The 19,797-nt window shown below is 41.1% G+C and overlaps 1 protein-coding gene across 1 annotated transcript in view; it reads left to right on the forward strand.

The window, feature by feature from the left end:
• Positions 1-19,797, forward strand: part of MCF2L2 (MCF.2 cell line derived transforming sequence-like 2) — a 152,423-nt gene that overhangs the window by 124,623 nt on the left and 8,003 nt on the right. Inside the window, exons 23-30 of the mRNA XM_069864764.1 lie at positions 1,018-1,110; positions 1,591-1,669; positions 4,794-4,866; positions 8,075-8,184; positions 11,746-11,841; positions 14,332-14,421; positions 16,564-16,635; positions 18,349-18,435. Coding sequence (XP_069720865.1) covers positions 1,018-1,110; positions 1,591-1,669; positions 4,794-4,866; positions 8,075-8,184; positions 11,746-11,841; positions 14,332-14,421; positions 16,564-16,635; positions 18,349-18,435 — 700 coding nt within the window. The remainder of the gene's footprint in view (positions 1-1,017; positions 1,111-1,590; positions 1,670-4,793; positions 4,867-8,074; positions 8,185-11,745; positions 11,842-14,331; positions 14,422-16,563; positions 16,636-18,348; positions 18,436-19,797) is intronic.

The raw sequence follows: 19,797 nt of genomic DNA on the forward strand, positions 1-19,797 counted from the left end.
ATCAGCTGAGCAGGTATATTCTGTGACAGTAATAGCTACAGATGAATCACAGCACAGAAGTGCCCTTCTATTTGCAAAAGTGACATTTCCAAATATGACTCAGGACACCTTCTGTCAAGATGAGATTCACAAGTAGGCCAGATCTTCCCTTTGAGCACATTGGTGTGACACTTGTGACTTCAGACAACTAACATGGGTCATCAAGTGTAATGCTGCAAAATTATTACAGGGTAACCAGACAGAAATTGTAATAGAACCTGGTTCAAGGAGTGCACTAGTTCATATAAACTTCTGAAGTTTCTTTCTGTGGAGAGAGTAAGAATGATGACGTAATCAAAGCTGTTTAAATCTTCAAATCTAATGCTGAGGCAAATTGGAGCAAGAGGGATCAACACACATAGGAAGATGGGAAGCTGGTAAGTATTGCAGCAGCTGGACTTCAAAACTGTGGCTAAGAATCTATCATTTAAGGAATCTAGAATTATTTTCTTAAGTTCCCTGTTCATCTTGCTTAGTTAGACATTTAGTTCCTTGCTCACCTCTCTTTTTTTTTTGTAATTTTCCTGAAACTGTATCAAATTTCTTGTGTTGTCTTGATTTGCAGACATTAAATCTCAAAGGCCTGTTCCATTGCACTTCTTCTCCCATCTCAACAGGTCAGTGGTGGCAAGTTGCAAATGCCATCGCCTAAAATGGAAAATTCTTACAGATGGAAAAGAGCCAGGGTAGGGTTGAAAACTGACCCACAGTTCAAGAAAAAAAGGCAGAGAGGATAGACTCACAATCAGACATCAGCTGATGTTACTTTTGAGTATTTAATTTTTTTTTCCTAGAACAGTCAAAAAGATGAATGATAAATTAGATGTTGAGAAATAACGTGCTCTGGATTTTACTTTTAATGACTCCCTAAGGTGCAGAAGAGAATGAAGCCTTTTAAAACCACTTCTAGAGGACAAAGGGGTTAAAGACTGTTGATGTTTTCCAGATTCCATCATCTTCTTTTCTGTTTTGAAACAGATGAGCACTGTGGGCATTACAGAAAATGTAAAAGGGGATAACAAGAAGTTTGAGATCTGGTACAATGGCAGAGAAGAAGTCTATATCATTCAGGTAACAACAATCTTTTTTTCCCAAGGACCATAGAATCATAGAACGGTTTGGGTTGGAATGGACCTTAAATATAATCTAGTTCCAACACCAAATTTTAAGGACTATATTTCCTTTTCATTGAATTGCTTTAAGGAAGTTTTCAGTTGCATGACTTCCACTGTTCTGTACACTCAAGAAACAATAGCCTTTGGCGTTTGCACTGAAATTACCAATTGATCATTGTGAAAGTGGTCAGGATTTGGGGTAAAAGAGGAATAAAGTAGTGGAAGATTACTTGTAACACTGAACAGAAAAGCAAGGAGAGGATCTTAGATTCATAGTAATTTTTCCATCTTGAAGAGCATATTCTGCTTTGCTCAGAGCTGGCCATAGTGTTCTACTCCTTGGAAAAAATCAAGAACAAATGTAGGTCAGGGCAGCCAAGTGATTTGCAGTATGCTTTAATTAGATCTGCTTTGCCTTTTCCTCTTGTTTTCTCAGGCATCTTCTGTTGAGCTGAAAAACACCTGGATTTCAGAGATTCGCAAAGTCTTGACAGGACAGCTAGAAGCCTGTAGAGGTAGGACATGCAAATCTGGTAATGTTTCCTTCCTTCTGTAGCCGTGTGTGACAGCATGGAGCTGGGATGAGTTACAGTGCTATCCCATACCACCAGTGAAACCAGCAAGAACAGATCTTCTATGTGGGGATCAGTTGAGTGGTTGCAGTATTGCTGGGATTTAAACCCTTGTCTTGGTCAAATTAAATGTTTTGAACTTTAGAAATTGCATGTATAATTATTTCATTCACAGTTAGACCAAGGAACAGGATTTTCCTCTGTTCTCCCTCTCAAACCACAACCCTAGAAAAATCCATTTACAATAACATGTGAGGAGATGGACTCCCAATTTTCACTTTGTGCCTTCTCACAAGACTGATGTGAAAGGTGTCAAAAGATCTCCTTCTACATACATGACCAGGCACAGGAACTGGTCCTCTCCATTCTATTGCTTGGTTTTCTTTGTGTGGTTTTTGAGGGTTATTATTTTAAATCTAGTTGCCTGCTTTATGCTTTAAGTGTCAGGTATCCCATCTTTTTATCTTACTGATCTCCTTGTAAAACATGATTAATGATATTTCCTTCTCTCACAGAGATGTCACTATGAAGGTGATTTGTTACATGCTTAAGACATGAATGACTGAAGCCTCATAAGTACCCTTTTTTGTTTTGTAAGATACTGAGTTCAAGACACAAAATTTAGTTAGGTTATTCCAGATAGTTTTAATCACTATGTTCTCCTATTATCTGAGATACTATTCTATTTATGAACAAGAATGTAGAGTCCTAGAAGCCATTTTCAGGCTCTCTTAAGACAAAAAAAAACCCCATAGCTGTGTCCAATGCGGACTTATTCTAGGCCCTGGCACTGCTTCTTACCTTGACCTGTCATTTTCTGCTTCTCTCATACACAGACCTCTCTTTAAAGCTATGCAAGCAAAGCCTGTCCACTCAAATCCTTCGGATTCCTAAGCAGACTTTGTCCTAGAAGGAAACCTGTGCCTCTGCTTTAACGTTAGAGATCCCCTTTATTTCACAAAGACAACGAGTACTTACAGCCTCCTTAAGTGTAAACAACTATGCACATTAGACTCAGAAATTTAATCCAATTCATAACAATATGCCCATTTTCAGTGCTTGCTACTCAGGGCTTTACTACTGTTCTTGTCTTCATTCTTTATCCTTTTTATTCTGAAATTCCCTGTGGTCAGTTGAACCAAAAATGCTGAGGCAAGAACTCAAGATTCTTATCTGTGCAGTTTCAGGGACTCCCTGATACAGTTTGTAATATTTACTTCTGAAGTATAAAAGCTGGCTTTTCTTAGGTTACTACAGAAGAGAAGAGTAGCTTATGGAGGAAATGGATATGTGCAGCATGTTAATTCTCTACACGTGTTTCTAGTCAAAGAAAATAAAGCTTGTAAATCACCCAGATGAGAATCTGTGAAATCGTTGTAGCATACAAGACTTAGGCGTATTATGCATCTTCCAGAGAAAACTGTACAGGAATGAAGACCAATACGTTTTGAAAACACTTGTATTTTTATAGTCTTTATTGTTTTGTATTAAGATCATAGAATCATAGAATATTTTGGGTTTCAAGGGACCTCAGGAGATTGAAGTTCAACGTCCTGCTTAAAGTCAGTTGTTGGTCAAACCAAGCTTACTCAAGACTTTATCCAGTCTGGTCTCGAACATCCAAGGATGACTTTCATCCTACTCTACGAGCAGAGTCAAGCTTTCCCTCATTGTGAATCTAGCAGGAAAGCAGCCAGAGGGCAAAAATTTTATCTTATATCCTATTGCAAGTCTTACCATTACCTTTACCCAAATTATCACATGGATCAAAGCCCTTATTACAATGCTGACAGCAGGAAGAAAATGCTTTGTCCTGTGGTTTTAAATAATTGTTTCTATTTCCAATGACTCATGAAAGAAGAGGCCTTAATTTCATGCCTAAACCAAGACTGTGTTTTGTAAAGAGAGAAAGAAGAGGGAGACATTTATTTGTCTGGGCTGTTTTAATGACTGGTTTTAGGATTTGCAAAGGGGGTTGGAATGTTAGAAGGAACCAGCTGAGATGAATGTGTGAGTAAAGGGCAAAGAAGGTGGCCAAAGGTATGTGATAAATAGTTTAACATATGGGTCGTTACTGGCCAAACACTTGGTATATATACACCCCCAATCGTATGCTGCAGTGAGTGTGGCATGTTAACAAGGCTTTGGGTAACACAACCGTCAATCCCAAAGACCATAATTGTCTCTTGCAGGCAAAGGAATTAGGGATGCAGTTTAAGCAATCTGTGCAAGGCTGTGAATCAGTTGCCAAAACCAGGAAGGGAGCTACCCCTGACTGCTCACCCGGAGTGCTCCTTTTCCTCAACATTCCCACCAGTGCTTCCCCTGTCCTTTTACCAAGTGGGGCTTCATCTTCTTCCAGAGTGAAACAGCCCCAGGATCTCAGCAATGTTAGAGTTTCAAAGCAGTTCCTTCCGTTGCCTCCTCACTTCTCAGTGTCTGACTTTCCCGGCCCTGAAAACAAGGTTGTCAGCATCTTTCTTATCATCTTCCTTGACTCAGTAGTTACTGGACATAGGTACAAGTGAGTCTGTTGCTACCTTGCAGATATGCAAAAAGAATAAGGTGTTATTCAAGTGCCATTTTTTTATTATCGCTGTTTGTCTAGGATGCTGAGCAAAAGCATTCTTCAAAGTGATGGGAGTATTTTCTCCTAGATGGCCACATGTGCAAAAGGATTGAGTGCATTTGTTGCTAAATCCAGAAAAAGCTGTGAGCCACAAAACTTGTATTGTATTCTGGGAAAAAGGCCAATATGTCCTTTCCATTCCCTAGATCCATATTGAGCAGTTAGCTGGGAAGAGGTACAGAGAAAAGAAGGTGATTGGGGAAGAAATTTCTTCTGTACTGAAAAAGTATAGTTAGACAAGCTGTTTGGGTGAGCTGCATTTTCAGCCTTTAAAATCACTATACGCCTTTCTCTTCAAGGACAGGTACTCCATTTTGATTGCAGAAGAGGTCAGAATTTCTCCTCTCCTATTTCTCTTTCTCTCTCCTACCTTCTATGCAAACAAGGAAGCAACTTACATGATTTGGAGCAATTTGTTTTTATATTTTTTTTTAACAGAAGCAAGTCAACTGCACCAAAGAATCACTGAGAGTGTGTACCATGCACCAATGGATTCCTCCAATGCAAGCAGGTAATCACAGCTATGATGGCACGTCAGGGCCATGTTTTGTCTTGCCTTTGTGCCTTTGTACTACATAAATACTTAGCTTTCTGTGTTTAGCTTCCTGGGTACTAACTTACTTGACTGTCTTTAAAGACATGTAAATGTAGATAAAGGTTTTGCTCATACGGAAAATTTAAAATCACAATGCAGAATTCATTTAAAAGATAATTTGGTTTTGCAAAAGAACCATATGCTGCAGATTAACTCAAGTTCAGACAAAATGTATTGGAACATTTCCAGAATGTTAAATGAAGCTGCTAGCAAATTTTTGTAATGACCCAATTGCTAGGCAAGTTTAATGTAAGCTGGCATGGGATATCACTGTAAAATTTTAGCAGATAAACAAAACCCAGATCCCACATAACACAGCCAGCCTTTGAGGCTTGTACAACTCAATGCAAGAATTTTTAAGTGGATGTGGTGATGTTAATCCTGCACAATATTTTCTCTAGGCTGGATTACATTTGCTTTATTTAAAGTTTCAGGTGAAAAGATTTAAGGGTGAAAATCTTTCAGCAAAACTGCCTTGGAGATGTAAGAAAATTATTCCAGTAAAATATGAAATGCTTCCTGAAAATGTTTTAAATCAATTCAGATGTATGTCCCTCTTATAATGCTCTTACAGTGAGAATACTCAGAGCAGAAATTACAGACAAAATATGTCAACAGAAAATCAGTTAACTCCAGGAAGAAATGCCATGTGATTAGGTATTTGTCCTAGTGGATTAAAAGAAAGGAAAAATGAAGTGCTTGTTATCCTGACTTTGCCAGCTATACCAGAGAAGGAGAGGTTAGGTACTTCTCCAAATGCTGGGTTATTATAGAAGAATATGGTAAGTCATTGTGAAAGAACAGTGCTCTGGGCTTTCATGAATGGAATAAAGTTTAAGTGTCCTATCTGCTTATTGTAAGCAGAGGCTACCTAAGATGTGTCTCAGAGAAGCAAGGACAGGGAAATCGCAGCACATGATGACTTTGCACTAGCTGATGTGAAATAGTGGATTCGGCATTCCTCAGGCTGCAGAGCCACTTCTGCAGTTTGTTTCGGGATGCTGGGTGGAGACAAGGAGAGGAAGGAAAAAAATAGACTTTGTGATAGCCACCCATGCGGGCTTAGTCTGTGGTTATGACTGATGTGACTAAGCAACCTCAGTTGTGAAAGGCACCATAAGCAAGCAAGTGGTAGATAGTACCAGTTAAAGAGCAACCAGTAGCATCAGTGCTCTGCCTGTGGTTAGAGGCAAGTTAGTTATTGAAATTTTATCCAACTCATAGACACCCTCTCCTGGGTTTCCCACACGTAGCGGTGACTCTACTGTTTATTGAGAATTGTCAAACCTGTACTGTGACATTGGAGAAACCTGTTTGTAGGACGCTGTCCCCTCCCTATCATAGAATCATAGAATAACCAGGTTGGAAGAGACCCACTGGATCATCGAGTCCAGCCATTCAACCCTGAGCCAATATCTCTTCAACGACAAAGACTTTGTCCTCTTTACTTATTTATATGCCATCACAGCGCTTGGGGCTGCAATTCCATGAGATAAGGCAGAGCTGATCTGAATCAGGGTTGGAGCTGAGATCTTGGCCAAAGGGACGCTTATAGCCAGTGCCCTTACTACAGGAGGTTATTAAATGACCTTAAGTCTTGTGAAAACCGTTTAAATTCTCTCTGTAAATTCCTTCCCAAAGTATTACTGTTTAATCCTAAAATGAGATGCCCTGTGGTATCTGTTGCCGCTGTATCTCTCTCAAAGGACAGCTGCTGCATTTTGGTGATAATGAAGTGATCCTTTTGTATTGTTTTCTAACCTGTCTAAACATATGAAACTTAAATAGACTATTGTTCTAATAGCTTAACTATCTGCTTTATTGAAAATGACTGACTTAATCATACATCCATGTGTATCTGTGCACACAGATATATACGAGCACTTGGAGTTTTACTGCAGATGCTTTTTCAGAGAAACTAGTGTGTTTTCTTAGTGTCTGTCTCACAGCTGTAAATCTTTTAACTCTCAGCTGCATGTTTCACAGTTATCTCAGACTAGCTGGGACGGAACAGAAAAAGGAATAAGGAAATGTGAGTGTGCTTTGGATTTGTTCCCGTATTTATTTTGAGCCCCTTTTTGTACTTGATATTCAGCTGCAAAATCACATTTTAATTAAGTATAGGAGGTAACAGAGACCTCTAAGGCTCCATCAGAAACAGGTTAGAGGCTCAAATACAAGGCAGTGAGGCCCAGGCTGCCTTGTAGTTATAAAAAGTTTGCACAGTTCTCCAATATTCTAAGTGTTTTAAAGTTTTTAGTACTATCTTGGACGTTCCCTTACAGCAAGACTTATGAATGTTAAGAGTTCATATGTTAATTGTGCAGTTACTGATACATGTTAAAACCAAGCATTTTGGGAAGGAGTATTCCAAGTGTGTAGAGACAAAGAAATGCATGGAGCAGTCTGCCAAAGATAACAGTCAAACACCCAAAATAAACCACCAGACATTTGCAAAACAATAAGGATAAGAACTGTGAGAAAACCTTGCAGCTGGAATGTTCTGCAAACCTGGAGGAGGGGAGTTGCTCCTATTACAGAGGACAAGGCAAGGTGCCTGTGCAAATCTGGTCAGATGGATCCCCTTGTCTGTGGCTCAGCTGTAGACAGGGACATCCCACTTGGATTCGTGCTTTCAAAGAGCAGAAGAACCAGAAGATTGGGGATCCTCAAGCCAATGGAATCCCTATGTTCCTCTAAGCATGGTATGACCTTTATGTGACCTGTCTCTCTCCTACAATCAAATATACTTATGCTGCAAAGGGTGGAAAACTGGGGTCCTCTTTTCTAACCCGGTTTCCAACTCCTTCCCTCCTTCCTTCCAAATCCATTGTACTTGCAAAAAGATCTTGTGCAGACAACCAGCTTGTTCCTGTTTTTTCCCCTTCTCAACTCTTGCCAAGTACTTCCCTTACTATGTCGTGTGGAAAGGAGGTACAGGCTAGAATGGCTTTTTCCATCATACATGCCTGCCCGGATGCAGATTTTATAGCAGACAGAATTTTAGAACCTGTCCTTTATTTCTTAGGGTTCCACGTCTGAGAGTAAAAAAGAATGCTTAGCGCTCAGCGCTCCGTTAGGTATTAAGCAGGAATGTAACTACTTTTTTTCCTTTCATGCAAAGGTATAGCAGGAAATCATCAAATATATATGAAAACAAATCCGAGACATCAAATGTGGAAGCATCTAACAATAAGAACAGGAATTCCAGTCCCAGCGCCAGACAAAAGAGAGGTAGGAGTTCTGAGACACAGCTTTTTTGCTTCCTCCGGGTAATGTTTTTATTTTTGCACACATTCCTGGGGTTCGAGGAGAATACTCTAAATGTATGTTATTTAAACCCAACATCCAAATAACAATGCTACAAAGCTGACTGTACCATGAAACTTCCTGAAGACCATGAAGTATTACCAGATTAGATCTTTTTAAGTCTGAGTTTTGATGCATTGCTGCACTCCTTATACAACTTGTGGAGTTTTTTTTTACATAGAATTTGAAGGGCAATAGCATATATATTTTAAACTGGCTAAGTTGGTTTCTATCTGTATTTAAAATTATCTATGGACTTTGCTAACTAATTTCCTTACTTTATGTCAAAGATTTGGGGTTTTTCCTCCTCTGTTTATAGGTTCCCCTCTAGCGTAGAGTAAATAAATGCATGTGTGGGAGCTGGGATCAGCCTCTGCGGTGACTTTCACGCTTCTCCTCCCCCTTTCCCACGGGGCTCCAGGCGGGTCGGGGCTCGGTCCGCTGAGGATCCGAGCCCCGACGCGCCTGGAACCGCGTGGGAAAAAAAAGCGAAAGTGAAGAAACGAAGTGAAAAAGTCTCCCCGATGCGGTTTTGTCCTGTTTTCGAAGGTGCAACGAGCTGGGCGGGCTGGTTCTCAGCCAAACTTGCTGGTTTTGTGCCACCTGCTGCCTGCAGGAGTCCCAGTGCCAGACGCAGATTAATTTAAAATATTGCTTTCTGTCTATAGTACAGAGCAGGGAGGGCGCTGTTGGCAAGCGATTTGTTTCGTTATTCTTATGAATATTCTTACGAGCCTGTGACTGAGTTATCTATAGATAAAGCAGTATTTTGTGTGGACCTGAGTGGTAGATTCACTGTTTTGAAGCTATGTGGGAGCCAAATCCTGCAGGAACCTCTGGAGACCACCTAGTCTGACCTGGTGGGGTCGATTGGAGCAAGATTAGCCTGGAGAAGAGGAGGCTGAGGGGAGACCTCATTGCTCTCTACAACTACCTGAAAGGAGGTTGTGGAGAGGAGGGAGCTGGGCTCTTCTCCCAAGTGACAGGGGACAGGATGAGAAGGAATGGCCTCAAGCTCTGCCAGGGGAGGTTCAGGCTGGACATCAGGAAAAAATTTTTCATGGAAAGGGTCATTGGGCACTGGGTCAGGCTGCCCAGGGAGGTGGTTGAGTCACCTTCACTGGAGGTGTTTAGAGGACGGGTGGATGAGGTGCTAAGGGGCATGGTTTGGTGATTGGTGGGAATGGTTGGACTCGTTGATCAGTGGGTCTTTTCCAACCTAGTGATTCTGTGATTCTAAGTAGCACAAGGCCATATTCAGCTAGGTTCTGAATACGTCCAAGGACAGAGACTCCACAACAGCATTAGTGATGCTGTCCCAGTTTTTAACCACCTTCACAGTAAAAAAAGTTTTTTACTATTTTTAAACCGAAGTCCCCATATGTCAGTTTGTGCCCATTGCCTCTCATCCTGTCGCTGGCCTCCACTGGCAAGCATCTGGCTCCATCTTCTTTACTCACTCCTGTCAGGAATTTGTATATACTGATAAGGCCCTCCTAAACCTTCTGTTCTCCAAGCTGAACAATCCCAGCACTCTCACTCTCTCCTCATGTAAGCTACCACAGTCTCTTAATAATCTTCATGGTCTTCCCTAGATCCACTCAAGTATTTCCACATCTCTTGTTCTGGGGAGCCAGGACAGAGAACTGCAGGAATGTCTCACTTGTGCTGAGGAAAAGGGAAGCCTCACTGCCCCAGACCTGCTGGCAAGTCTCTTCCTAATGCAGCTCAGGATGCTGTTGGCCTTCTTCGCCACAAGTGTGCATTGTGGGCTCATGTTTCCCATCACTGTCTAGTTTGAAACGGTTTCCCAGATTACTGGGTTTACCTGCAGAATGAAAGAAAAGGTTAGAAATAACTCAGGTGGAGACAACCTGCCTTCAGAGACCAGTTTCCAAAGGCTGACTTGTGCTGGGAAGATGTGGGGACTTGTGAAATCTTAAGGGATTCCTCAGTGCAGTGGTATCAGTGCGTAGGTGAAGAACTAGCATATATACCTTCCCCCTACACACACGCACTCTTGCACTCACCATATGTTTCTGTGTTTATCAAATACTATGGATTTACTTGCTCTGTGCAAACAGAGTAAATATATTTTCTATACCAGTTTCTGGATTCTTTATAAGCTACAGTGGAAGATTACCTTGCATTGGGAGCAGTCATGGCAGGGAATGGCTTTTAGGCCAACTCAGGCACTCCAAAAGCCAAAACTGTTTCTCTGTGCACCTGCAGGCAGCCCCACGCCTGAAGTTGCTGCTTGGTAGCAGTTCCTCATCAGGTACACCTGCCTGGCCCAAAACAGACATCAGACCATGGGCTAGAAAGAACTAAACCATAATGACGTAATACTTCTATATTGTTAAAATCTGTTCATCTTGCACCCACCTACAGACGTAGGAAGCTCGGATTATTTTGGCTGCAAATCAGGAAGTGATGGGATGCGCTTTCTTTTGGAAAAGCACAGCTTGACTGTCTGTTGCTTGTCCATCAGTGTGGATTCATTGTCTCTTCATGTTCCCTTTGTAATTCTGGTCTTCATTTGTGCCTCTGTTTTTCACTTGGCAGCATAAGAAATGAAGAAGAGAAAAGTAGTAATTATATCTTAAGGCACTGACCCAGGCAGCCGGCACATGGCTTCTGTCCTGCTCCTTTGCCATAAACCTTCTGTGTGTGTGCTACCTGACAACACAAATAACGTAGATGCAGAATTTAGCAGGTGTGCATGTAATTGAGAGTTTGATCTAGGTCCACCTAGGTCAATGTGAGTAAGTGAGCAGCTTTCAAACCCAGAGTCTCAGGACCTAGATCCATCTGTGACTTATCCATATAAAGGCAGCAGCGTGGCAGGAGCCTGGCAAGTAAGCTTTTCTGGCATGGCACTCTTTATATTCCAGTGAACTGTGAGACCAAATGCATGACTGTGTGTCAGGTTTGGAGGCTGTTAGAGAGACTTCAGCAGGTAAGGCTGAGAGCGTATCAGCCACAGGGCTGATGATGGCAGACTCTTCAGTGCTAGTGTACTGGGTAGCCAAAGTGTGACCGCTTGCAACACTTTGCTGTCTGTACATGTCCTACACTGTAAGGCTTCTTCTCTTCTTTCTCCCTATAACCCTGCTCTTCCAACCAGAATGATGTGTTTTCATAGTAGAAGGCACCAGATCCTTTTTAACGCGCTTGCTGCTGAATTGTGTTTTCCTTTGAGAGCCACATTGCTTCACCTATTTTTCTTTAGATTTGGTTTTGTTGTAGTTTTTCTCCATAAAAACTCAGTGAGCCAAACTCAACCCAGGGGTTCTGTTTGACTCAGCTAGTTTAATCACCCTGACTTCATGTCACCTTTCTAATTGATTAGCTCTTGCTAAGGCTTGAACTGAATCAAAATTTATTTATTTTAAGTTGTCATCCAGTGCTAACCTTTCCTTTCCCATAAGCTGAACAGCTGACCCTTCCTTCCTTATTTCTCTTCCCTTTCCCTCTTTCTCCTAGTTGATGCTTCCACCAGCCTTAACCTTGAGCGCACAGCGCTTGCTAGAAAACGATTCACATTGCAAGGTCTTTCCAACCGCAGAGCTCCACCCAAAGGTAAAATCACCCCATGCAGCATTTGGTCTCTGGCCATCTGTCTCCTGCACTCCCACAATGTCCTCTCCATCCCATAGCGCCATCCATCACTACTTCCTACAGTGCTGCCACATCTCACCAAAATGCTCCTATCTGATTCACTCTTCTTCAAGATGCTGTTATCAAAAATTGCTCCCATGGCGGTGTTGGCAAGGCAACCTTTGAGTTGACTGGTTGAATCTTTTACTGGCGCACAGTGCAAATAATGTTTATTTCCAGTTTCTCTCAAGGGCCAAAGGATGGACATGTTTTAAACCACCGACAAAACTTCTTTCAGCAGTTTATTTGATTGAAAGGAAGACTATCATTGTGTTGTGCTATGTGAGGTTTTTATGTGTTAAAGTGTTCACTGGACCTCTTTGTGTTTTCAAATATTGCTTAGCCAATGGCCTAGTGGCCACACTAAGTAACTGGAATTCAGAAGATCTGGAGTTTATTGCCGTTTTTATATAGTTGTGTTATATGGTACTGTAAAATGGAGTGTTCTGAGTCTTTGTGCATAAATGTTTAGGAGATGCTTTATATAGAATCATAGAATGGTTTGGGTTGGAAGCAACCCTTAAAGGTCATCTACTCCAGCCTCCTTGCAATGAGCAGGGACATCTTCAACCGGATCAGGTTGCTCAGAGCCCTGTCCATCTTGACCCTGAATGTTTCCAGGGATGGGGCATCTACCACCCACACTCACAGCACTCTGTGTCTCCTTGCCTTGGGTCAGCATTAGCTGTCCTCGTTTGCAGAGCCAAGCTCATTTCTTGGAGTAGACACAGAGTCTCTAAGAGCTGCCTGACGTGGTATAAATGTAGCCCAACACAATAATCATAAAGTGAATTTTTCTTTGTATTTTAATAAGGGCAGTTAAAGCAGTCTAAATATGGAGTGATTCCAATATAATTATTACTAAGAGCAGAATTTAGTGTCTTATTTTTCTTCAGATGTTTAGGAGGTGTGAATAAGGATGTACTTGGATATATGTGCTTTTATGGGTAAATTGATAAAGAGATGTATTGGCAGATAAAGAACCTTTTTACAGTAGCCAATCCACAATTAAAATTACATGGAGATTTTGTGGAGCTAATATGATTTCTTGATGTTTTGGCATAATAAAACACCATAGGAATTACACTTCAACTAGTCATGCTAATTTCTGCTCTACTGGAAACATACAGTGAATGTGACAATTACTAGGCAGACATATGGAAAAAAACAAAGTAAATGAAAATGCGTGACTGAACATTAAAATAAAAAGGTGAAGATGAGGAATGGGAAGGAGAATTTTAAGATGCCTGGTAAGGAAATCTTCACAGTAGTATAGTTCTGCACAGGACATTACAATCTGAAATACAAAATCCCCTGAAACTTGTGTACTCCAGTGTTGTATGCCAGCTAACCATGAGAAAAAAAATAGAGAAAGAAAAAAGAAGACAGACATGATAAAAGAAAGGAGATAATTGGAATAATTGGTAGAGTTAAGTGTTCAGGTATCTTACCAAAACTGAGATATGAAGCATATGAACAGCTTCAATCATGTCTCAGTGAAAATACTCACTTGAGTAATGCAGCACGTGTGCTTTGAGTGTTTTCAGCAGAAGAGAATAAACAGTTGATCCTGCACTATTTGTAAGCCTGCAATGTTTTCTCCCAAGAGGTGATGCTGTAGTTGGTAGTTGCAAGAAGTGTATTAATTTGCTTGTAGACCTGTAGATCCAGTTTCTGAAGAGCTGCATAATGACCTCAATGTGTTTTGAAACATAATGTGCTCTCTGAAGCTAGTAGACAGTTATTCCATTTATACCTCTGATATGTTTGTGACACATTTTGAGTCAAAAATGCTACTTGCATCTCTCAGTGAAATCTGAGGAAGTTGTCTTCATTCCTGAGTGGACTTTGGGAAAAGGCAGGATCCTAATTGGAGTAAACAAAGCCAGCTCTGTTGTCTTCACTTTCTCCTAGCTGATTTGCACCAGTGAGGATGGAGGCTCAAGGTTTTCAGGCATTCACACAGTTAACTTCTAAAAATGACAAATGTGAACTCCAAACCATTCGTGTTTAGTTTTCAGTGTATTTCAGGTCAGTCATCACAGAACAAGCAGTTCCGAGTCTAAAATACAAACCTCATTTGTAGACACACACACACCATTCTAACCATCGTGCTCATTTCTCTGTGTTTTGTAGCTGTACTTAAACTAGTTGGTTGCTGAAATATTAATTGGCATGTTTCCCTCTGAACTATTAAAATTGGTATATCTGGAATTGCTTTGAAAAAACATGGTCATATGAACTGGTTTTTGTGCTGTTCACTTTGTTGAGGGTATTTTTCCTGGCTGTTTTAGAGAAGCAGCCTGCCTTTATTTACCCTTTTCCAGCTGCTGCTTTGCTTTGGACATCTTTTACCCTCAGTGCTTATTAACCTCTAATCCTGCCCTGCATTGCATCTGTCTATTCTCCCAGATCCAGAATCTAAGGAAAGAGAAGTTACCCGTCGCTTTTCCCTAGCCTCCTCCATCAGCACCCCAGTTAATGCTTCTGCTGTGACCAAAGGTACTGTCATGCTGCTTGCTTAGCTACCCTTCTCCCTTCCTGCTGACTGATACATTTACTGCCAAGTGCTGTTCACAGAGTGAGTCCATCAGGCTAGAATTTTACAAGTGCAGGAGGTTTCAGTAAAAGAAGAGGTGGGAGTAGTATAACACTTGTAGGGAGGCAGGCTGAGGCATTTGAATGCATATCGAGGTGGGCTGCCAGCATACACGATAGCTGTTCTGAATTTCTCCATAATAGGCTTCAAAGAGTGGTGCTGGTTTCCATGGAAACTGGATTAATTTTTGGCTGTTGTGGGGTTAGGTTTCAAATTTCTCCCTGGTTTGTAATAATTGAAATTCAGTAGGAATTATTTCTTCATTTCTTTATAGCTGTTTAGGATTTTTGCTTTCAAGGAGAGAATCTCCTCACTGTGTAGCAGATATCAGATGATAAGAGAAGCCTGAAATCAATCAGAAAATGGAGTAGTAATAGATGTCAGTCTTAAGAATATTTAGCGTAATCACAATTATTGGCCAGAAATAATGATTGTAAGGAAATCTTCAGATGTGTATAAGGGAGCTAGGTGCCCAAAATGCACTGAACTCTGTGCAGTTCATGCATGAACTTATGAAATTTTTATTTTTGAGCAGTAATTATTTTGAGAAAATGTACTTTTACAAAATTTAGTTTAAGTTATTGCACTAGTGCCTACATTTAAACTCAAAGGTAATCCATACATTTGGGCAAGCTTGTTCGGCTGAAAATCAGCAAGATTGTAGGCAGCTATGTCTACATGTCAGAGTTACTTTTGAAAACAGAACATATGTTCTTATATATCAAATTCTGAATATATTGTCTTTTGACAGTTCCTGGAATGAAGTGGAGGAACTGATTTGCAAGTTTAAAATTTGTTGGGCAATTCACAAACCAAAGTAGAAGGAAAATTGGCTGAATTAATTCATATAAAATTCTCTGCTATATATTTGGTTGGAAGAAGGTTGCACTGTACTTAATATCGTGTATTCTAAATAATTGCGAAGGATATGGACTGTGTCCTTGACTGTGCAATGAAGCAACAGGTATCTGAAACAACCTGCTTCCATGTTGTCAGGAAATGAGAATGAGATGGGGTTTATCAGCAGAGGAAGGATGTGATGTTACTGCTGTCTACAGTGTTTCTTTACCAGCCTCTTTAAACCATAACACTACAACTACATGGAAGAAGATATTCTCATAGACTTCTGTCCTTGACAACAGCTTCAGAAATACATGACCAGTTACTAGGCTATGGGAAAACTGAATTATTGCCTAATATTGACTTCCTAAGCTGGGGAACGGAAACAAGCACGACTGTAGAAAGAGAATTGGCAAGCAAGGGTTGTTCTTTAGTGTGGTTTATTGAAGAGAGCATGTGTGAGATTCAGTGAAATTCAAACTTCGTTGTGGGTCCTGTCCTGGGATTCTGTCCACAAGACCATTGGTATATATATTTTTTTTTTGAATGGTGGGAAAGCTGCTTTTATAGTTATTTTAAAAGCTAGAAAACAAAATCAGTGCTTTTCAATTAAATGTTTTATTTACAGCACCTGCTTTAAGAAAATATTTCAGGTGACAAAACAACTGAAGCCTGAGTCTTGTCTCAGCACCAGCCAAACGCAGATCTAGCCAGAGTGTTTGAATCATCTCGTTTGACGCTAACTCACTGCTAACGGCTTGGCTCTATCGCATCACCCATCCTCCACACGTGGAGTTAGGACACAGGAAAAGCACTGTAACTGGACCTGTGAGGGGTGCCCTCCACTTCTGTGGAGCAGGAGTGTTGGGTTTTGTGGGATCTTCCCTGCCAGCCTCGTGGGTACAAAGCTGAGCTTGTGACTCTGCCTGCATTAGTGCCATCTCCTGGACAAGCATGGGAGAAAACAACACTGAAACCTGATTGGAAGCGGATATATTTACTGTCTCTTAAGTTCTTTTGAAAAAGAGCCCTGTTTCCTATCCATATCACGGAAGTGTTTAGGTTTGTGGCTTAAAATATAGGATTTGGTCATTTTTTCAGGGCAAAACAGAAAGTATTAGGCAGGTAGCGTTTCCAAGTAATGAGAAAGCAAGTTTCTTCTTTAACAATATTTACATCCTTGTGACTTTGCAAACTTCACACAGGTCCCCTTGTTCCTGCAGTTAAAGTCAAGAGACATGAAATAAAGAGTGACCCAACTCCCTTGGGGTTTGAAGGTATGAGTATTTCCAACTGCATGAAAACCTGTTTGGAAATCTTTTGATATTATTTATTGAATTCCCATCTCATCACTGCTGGCAGAGGACACTGGAGTCTATTAGGGATTTGGTGTCAGTTTACCTGTTTAACTGTCATAAACACAGCTTCTCACCTCCGTGCCTGCTCCTTGCACTTATGTTATATTTATAAACTTCCACTAGTGATGTGCCTAAATTAAAACCCCAATTCTATGCCTGTTTTGGGGAGTAATACTCTAGACTGTCATCTGGATCTGGATTTTCTGCCTGGCTTCTGCCTAACTCTGTCGAGTGCAGCAGCAGGGAGTCAAGGGGCTAGTTTTCATCTTTGCCTGCAATCTGGTCACTTGCATCCCTCTTCCTTTGTTAGAGTTTATGTCTAAAGAAAAGCAGGAGCTGTGTACGTGAAGACTCCAGAAGTGGCTAGACTGTGCATTAGCATCCATTTAAGGTGCAAGTGTTTCATTTCAGCCAAGCAGAATTTCCACCTATTTGTTGCAGCAGATTCATCAATTACTGCTTAATAAACAGAGGCTATTCCCCGGCTACTGGAAGGTAACCAGCTTCCATTGTCAGCTTCACCCTTTACATGAACATTTCCCGGAGCATGTGGCCTTGTGGGTCGCAAGCAGTTGGGTACCCTTGTTGCAGGACAGGGAGGAGAGACATGTAAGCTGAGGAATCCTTTCATAGGATTCTGTTGCCTCTGTACAAACCCTTGGTAGAAAGGGCAGGCGGCCAGGTTAGTGGTGGAACCGGTGATATATTGGAACTGTTTCCCGTGTCACTCCCAGCAGAAGAGGACACTGGAACAGGAGGGCTGAAAGAAACAGTTCAGAGGCAGCAGAGCAAACAGTGGTTTTGCTATTTGCAGAATATCTCTTCTTGCCAGTTACCCTTGGCACTAAGTTTGGAATCATCCTGGTACCCGGCACCAGTTTCCAAACTTTCCTCCCTGACCGATACTTCTGACCTCAGCGCAGCATTTAGCTGCAGAGGCAGGGGGTACTTCAAGGTGCAAGTACTATCAATAGGATAGAGATGAGTTAATCCTCACTGGTTAAAATCATGGTCCTACTGCACAACATTCCTCACCAGACTGAAACAAAGAACATTCTCATCCCTTTCCCAGAAGACGTTGCTATTGCTACAGCTCTGACAGAGTTAAAACAAAGGATTCGATGTACTTAGATAAAAACTTGCCCCATGAATTTGAGTTGCATTCATCAAGAGCAAAATCATTTGATTTTGGCTGGGAAGTAGAGCCTCCCTGGTTCCCTTTCATTGCTGGGGATCAAAATTTTGGGTACCAAAACCATATTACATTCTCATATAGGACTATTTGAAATGCTGCAAAGAAAATATGTTAAAATTGTGTAAGGAAGCTGTGGTGAAATAAAACACTGCACTGTTCACTCAGCAATTGTTTTTGTTAATTAACATCAATATCTCTGTTTGATTCATTTGGCTGTTCTCTGCCCTTCTCAAACTTAACAGTTTTTCTGTGGAATGCTGCTATATTTTCACTCATTTGTGCTGGTCATGTGTCTCCTCTTTTGTGACTGTTGGGCCCCAGTCCACCTGATTGTTAAAGAGGTTGCCAGTTGCACAGGTGATACAGGAACTCTCTTTGTACTGGTTGTCTGGTCACTATTTCACCTTGAAGACACAAAATTGTACTTCCTATCACAGATGCTTTTGAGAACACCATATTGGCCCAGACTACATGTAATACTGGTTCCAACATGAGACCCGTACCTAGATCTGCTTCACAGACAGGTAAACAAAATTAAAGCATTTATAATCTAAACTTGAGAGTGTAATTTAAATTTGTAATATTTATTCTTTTTAACCTAAAGAGATTTTTCTCTTCTAATGAACATTATTTCCTGTGAAAGCAATGGAAGATCATTAGCAGGTATAGAAAGAGCGTCCTGGATTCTGGTTTTGTGTAGGTTAGACACAGCTGAAAATAATTATTTGAATTGGTGTTAGAGAGCTCAAAATTTGATCTGTTACTTTATAGCTTGAATTAAATATGTAAAACTTAGTCTATTTCTTAGTCTCTGAAATCAGAATAGCAATTTGTATGGAATAGGAATGTTGACACATGTATTTGTAGGGAATCCTTGCTGTTTAGGTTTCTACCTTGGATGCTTTCTACAAAAGACACCAGTAAAAGATTACTGAAGATTTGTCTAATGAGGAAGGGGATCTCTTTTTCTTTTGGTAGTTGTAGCCCCGCCTGGGAATTTGAACAAAAATTGCTGTAGCAGTTTGAAGCTAATTAGCATCAGTGCATTCTTGTATGCTTAGACAGTTGCTAGCATTTTGTGTATTTCAACTGACACGGAATGTGGGGTCCAGTTCTATGTGCTGCCTGGTCTGTAACTGAGATTCTCTCCCATCTGAAAACTCTGTTGGTATAGACCTTGGAGAGGACGCTTACAACTCCTCACATGAATGCCATTTCAGAGGCTAGTTTATTCCTTGAAAAGAATAGATTACCTAACCATACCTGTAGGGTTAATAACTGGGGATGCTGCTCTGGTGCAAGAAGGTTGCTGACTCTCTTCTAAATGAATTGCAATGCTTGGGGCAGTCACAGCCCCTATGTAACAGGAGGGATGAGAACGGGTTGCAGAGCTGTGTGACTGCATGTTGCACCAACCAGTGCCTTTAGCAAGGAGGATGTGCATGGGGAGGGATTAAATAAATTGATTAATAAACCTGGTTTTCCCAGTTAAGATAGCTTTTCTGTTTGCTGCCTGGACTGCCTGGCTTGGGTTTTGTATTGTCTCAGGCGAGGTTTTGCTGTGGGTTGTGAGTGTTGCGTTATGCATAATCCCACTGCATGGGCCTCTGTCTCCGTGCCTTGTGGTCAGAACACTGCTCTGCCTTGTTGAGAGCAGTGGCCCACAGGCTGTAAAGAACTTGATTCAGCATCTGCTCAGGCCAAGCCCCTATGAATCCTATAATGCACAGCAGATACATCAAGTAGGAAGGCACATGGTGATTTGACTGACTCTGTTCAGCTTCTATCTATCAGGGCTTGTATCCCTTGGTAGATGCAAGATCCGTTTCCTCCTAGCTGGACTGTGGTCATTGTCATCAGAAAAAGGACACTTCAAGTGTTATGGA

Source organism: Phaenicophaeus curvirostris, chromosome 10 (genome assembly GCF_032191515.1).
Source record: "Phaenicophaeus curvirostris isolate KB17595 chromosome 10, BPBGC_Pcur_1.0, whole genome shotgun sequence".
NCBI lineage: Eukaryota > Metazoa > Chordata > Aves > Cuculiformes > Cuculidae > Phaenicophaeus > Phaenicophaeus curvirostris.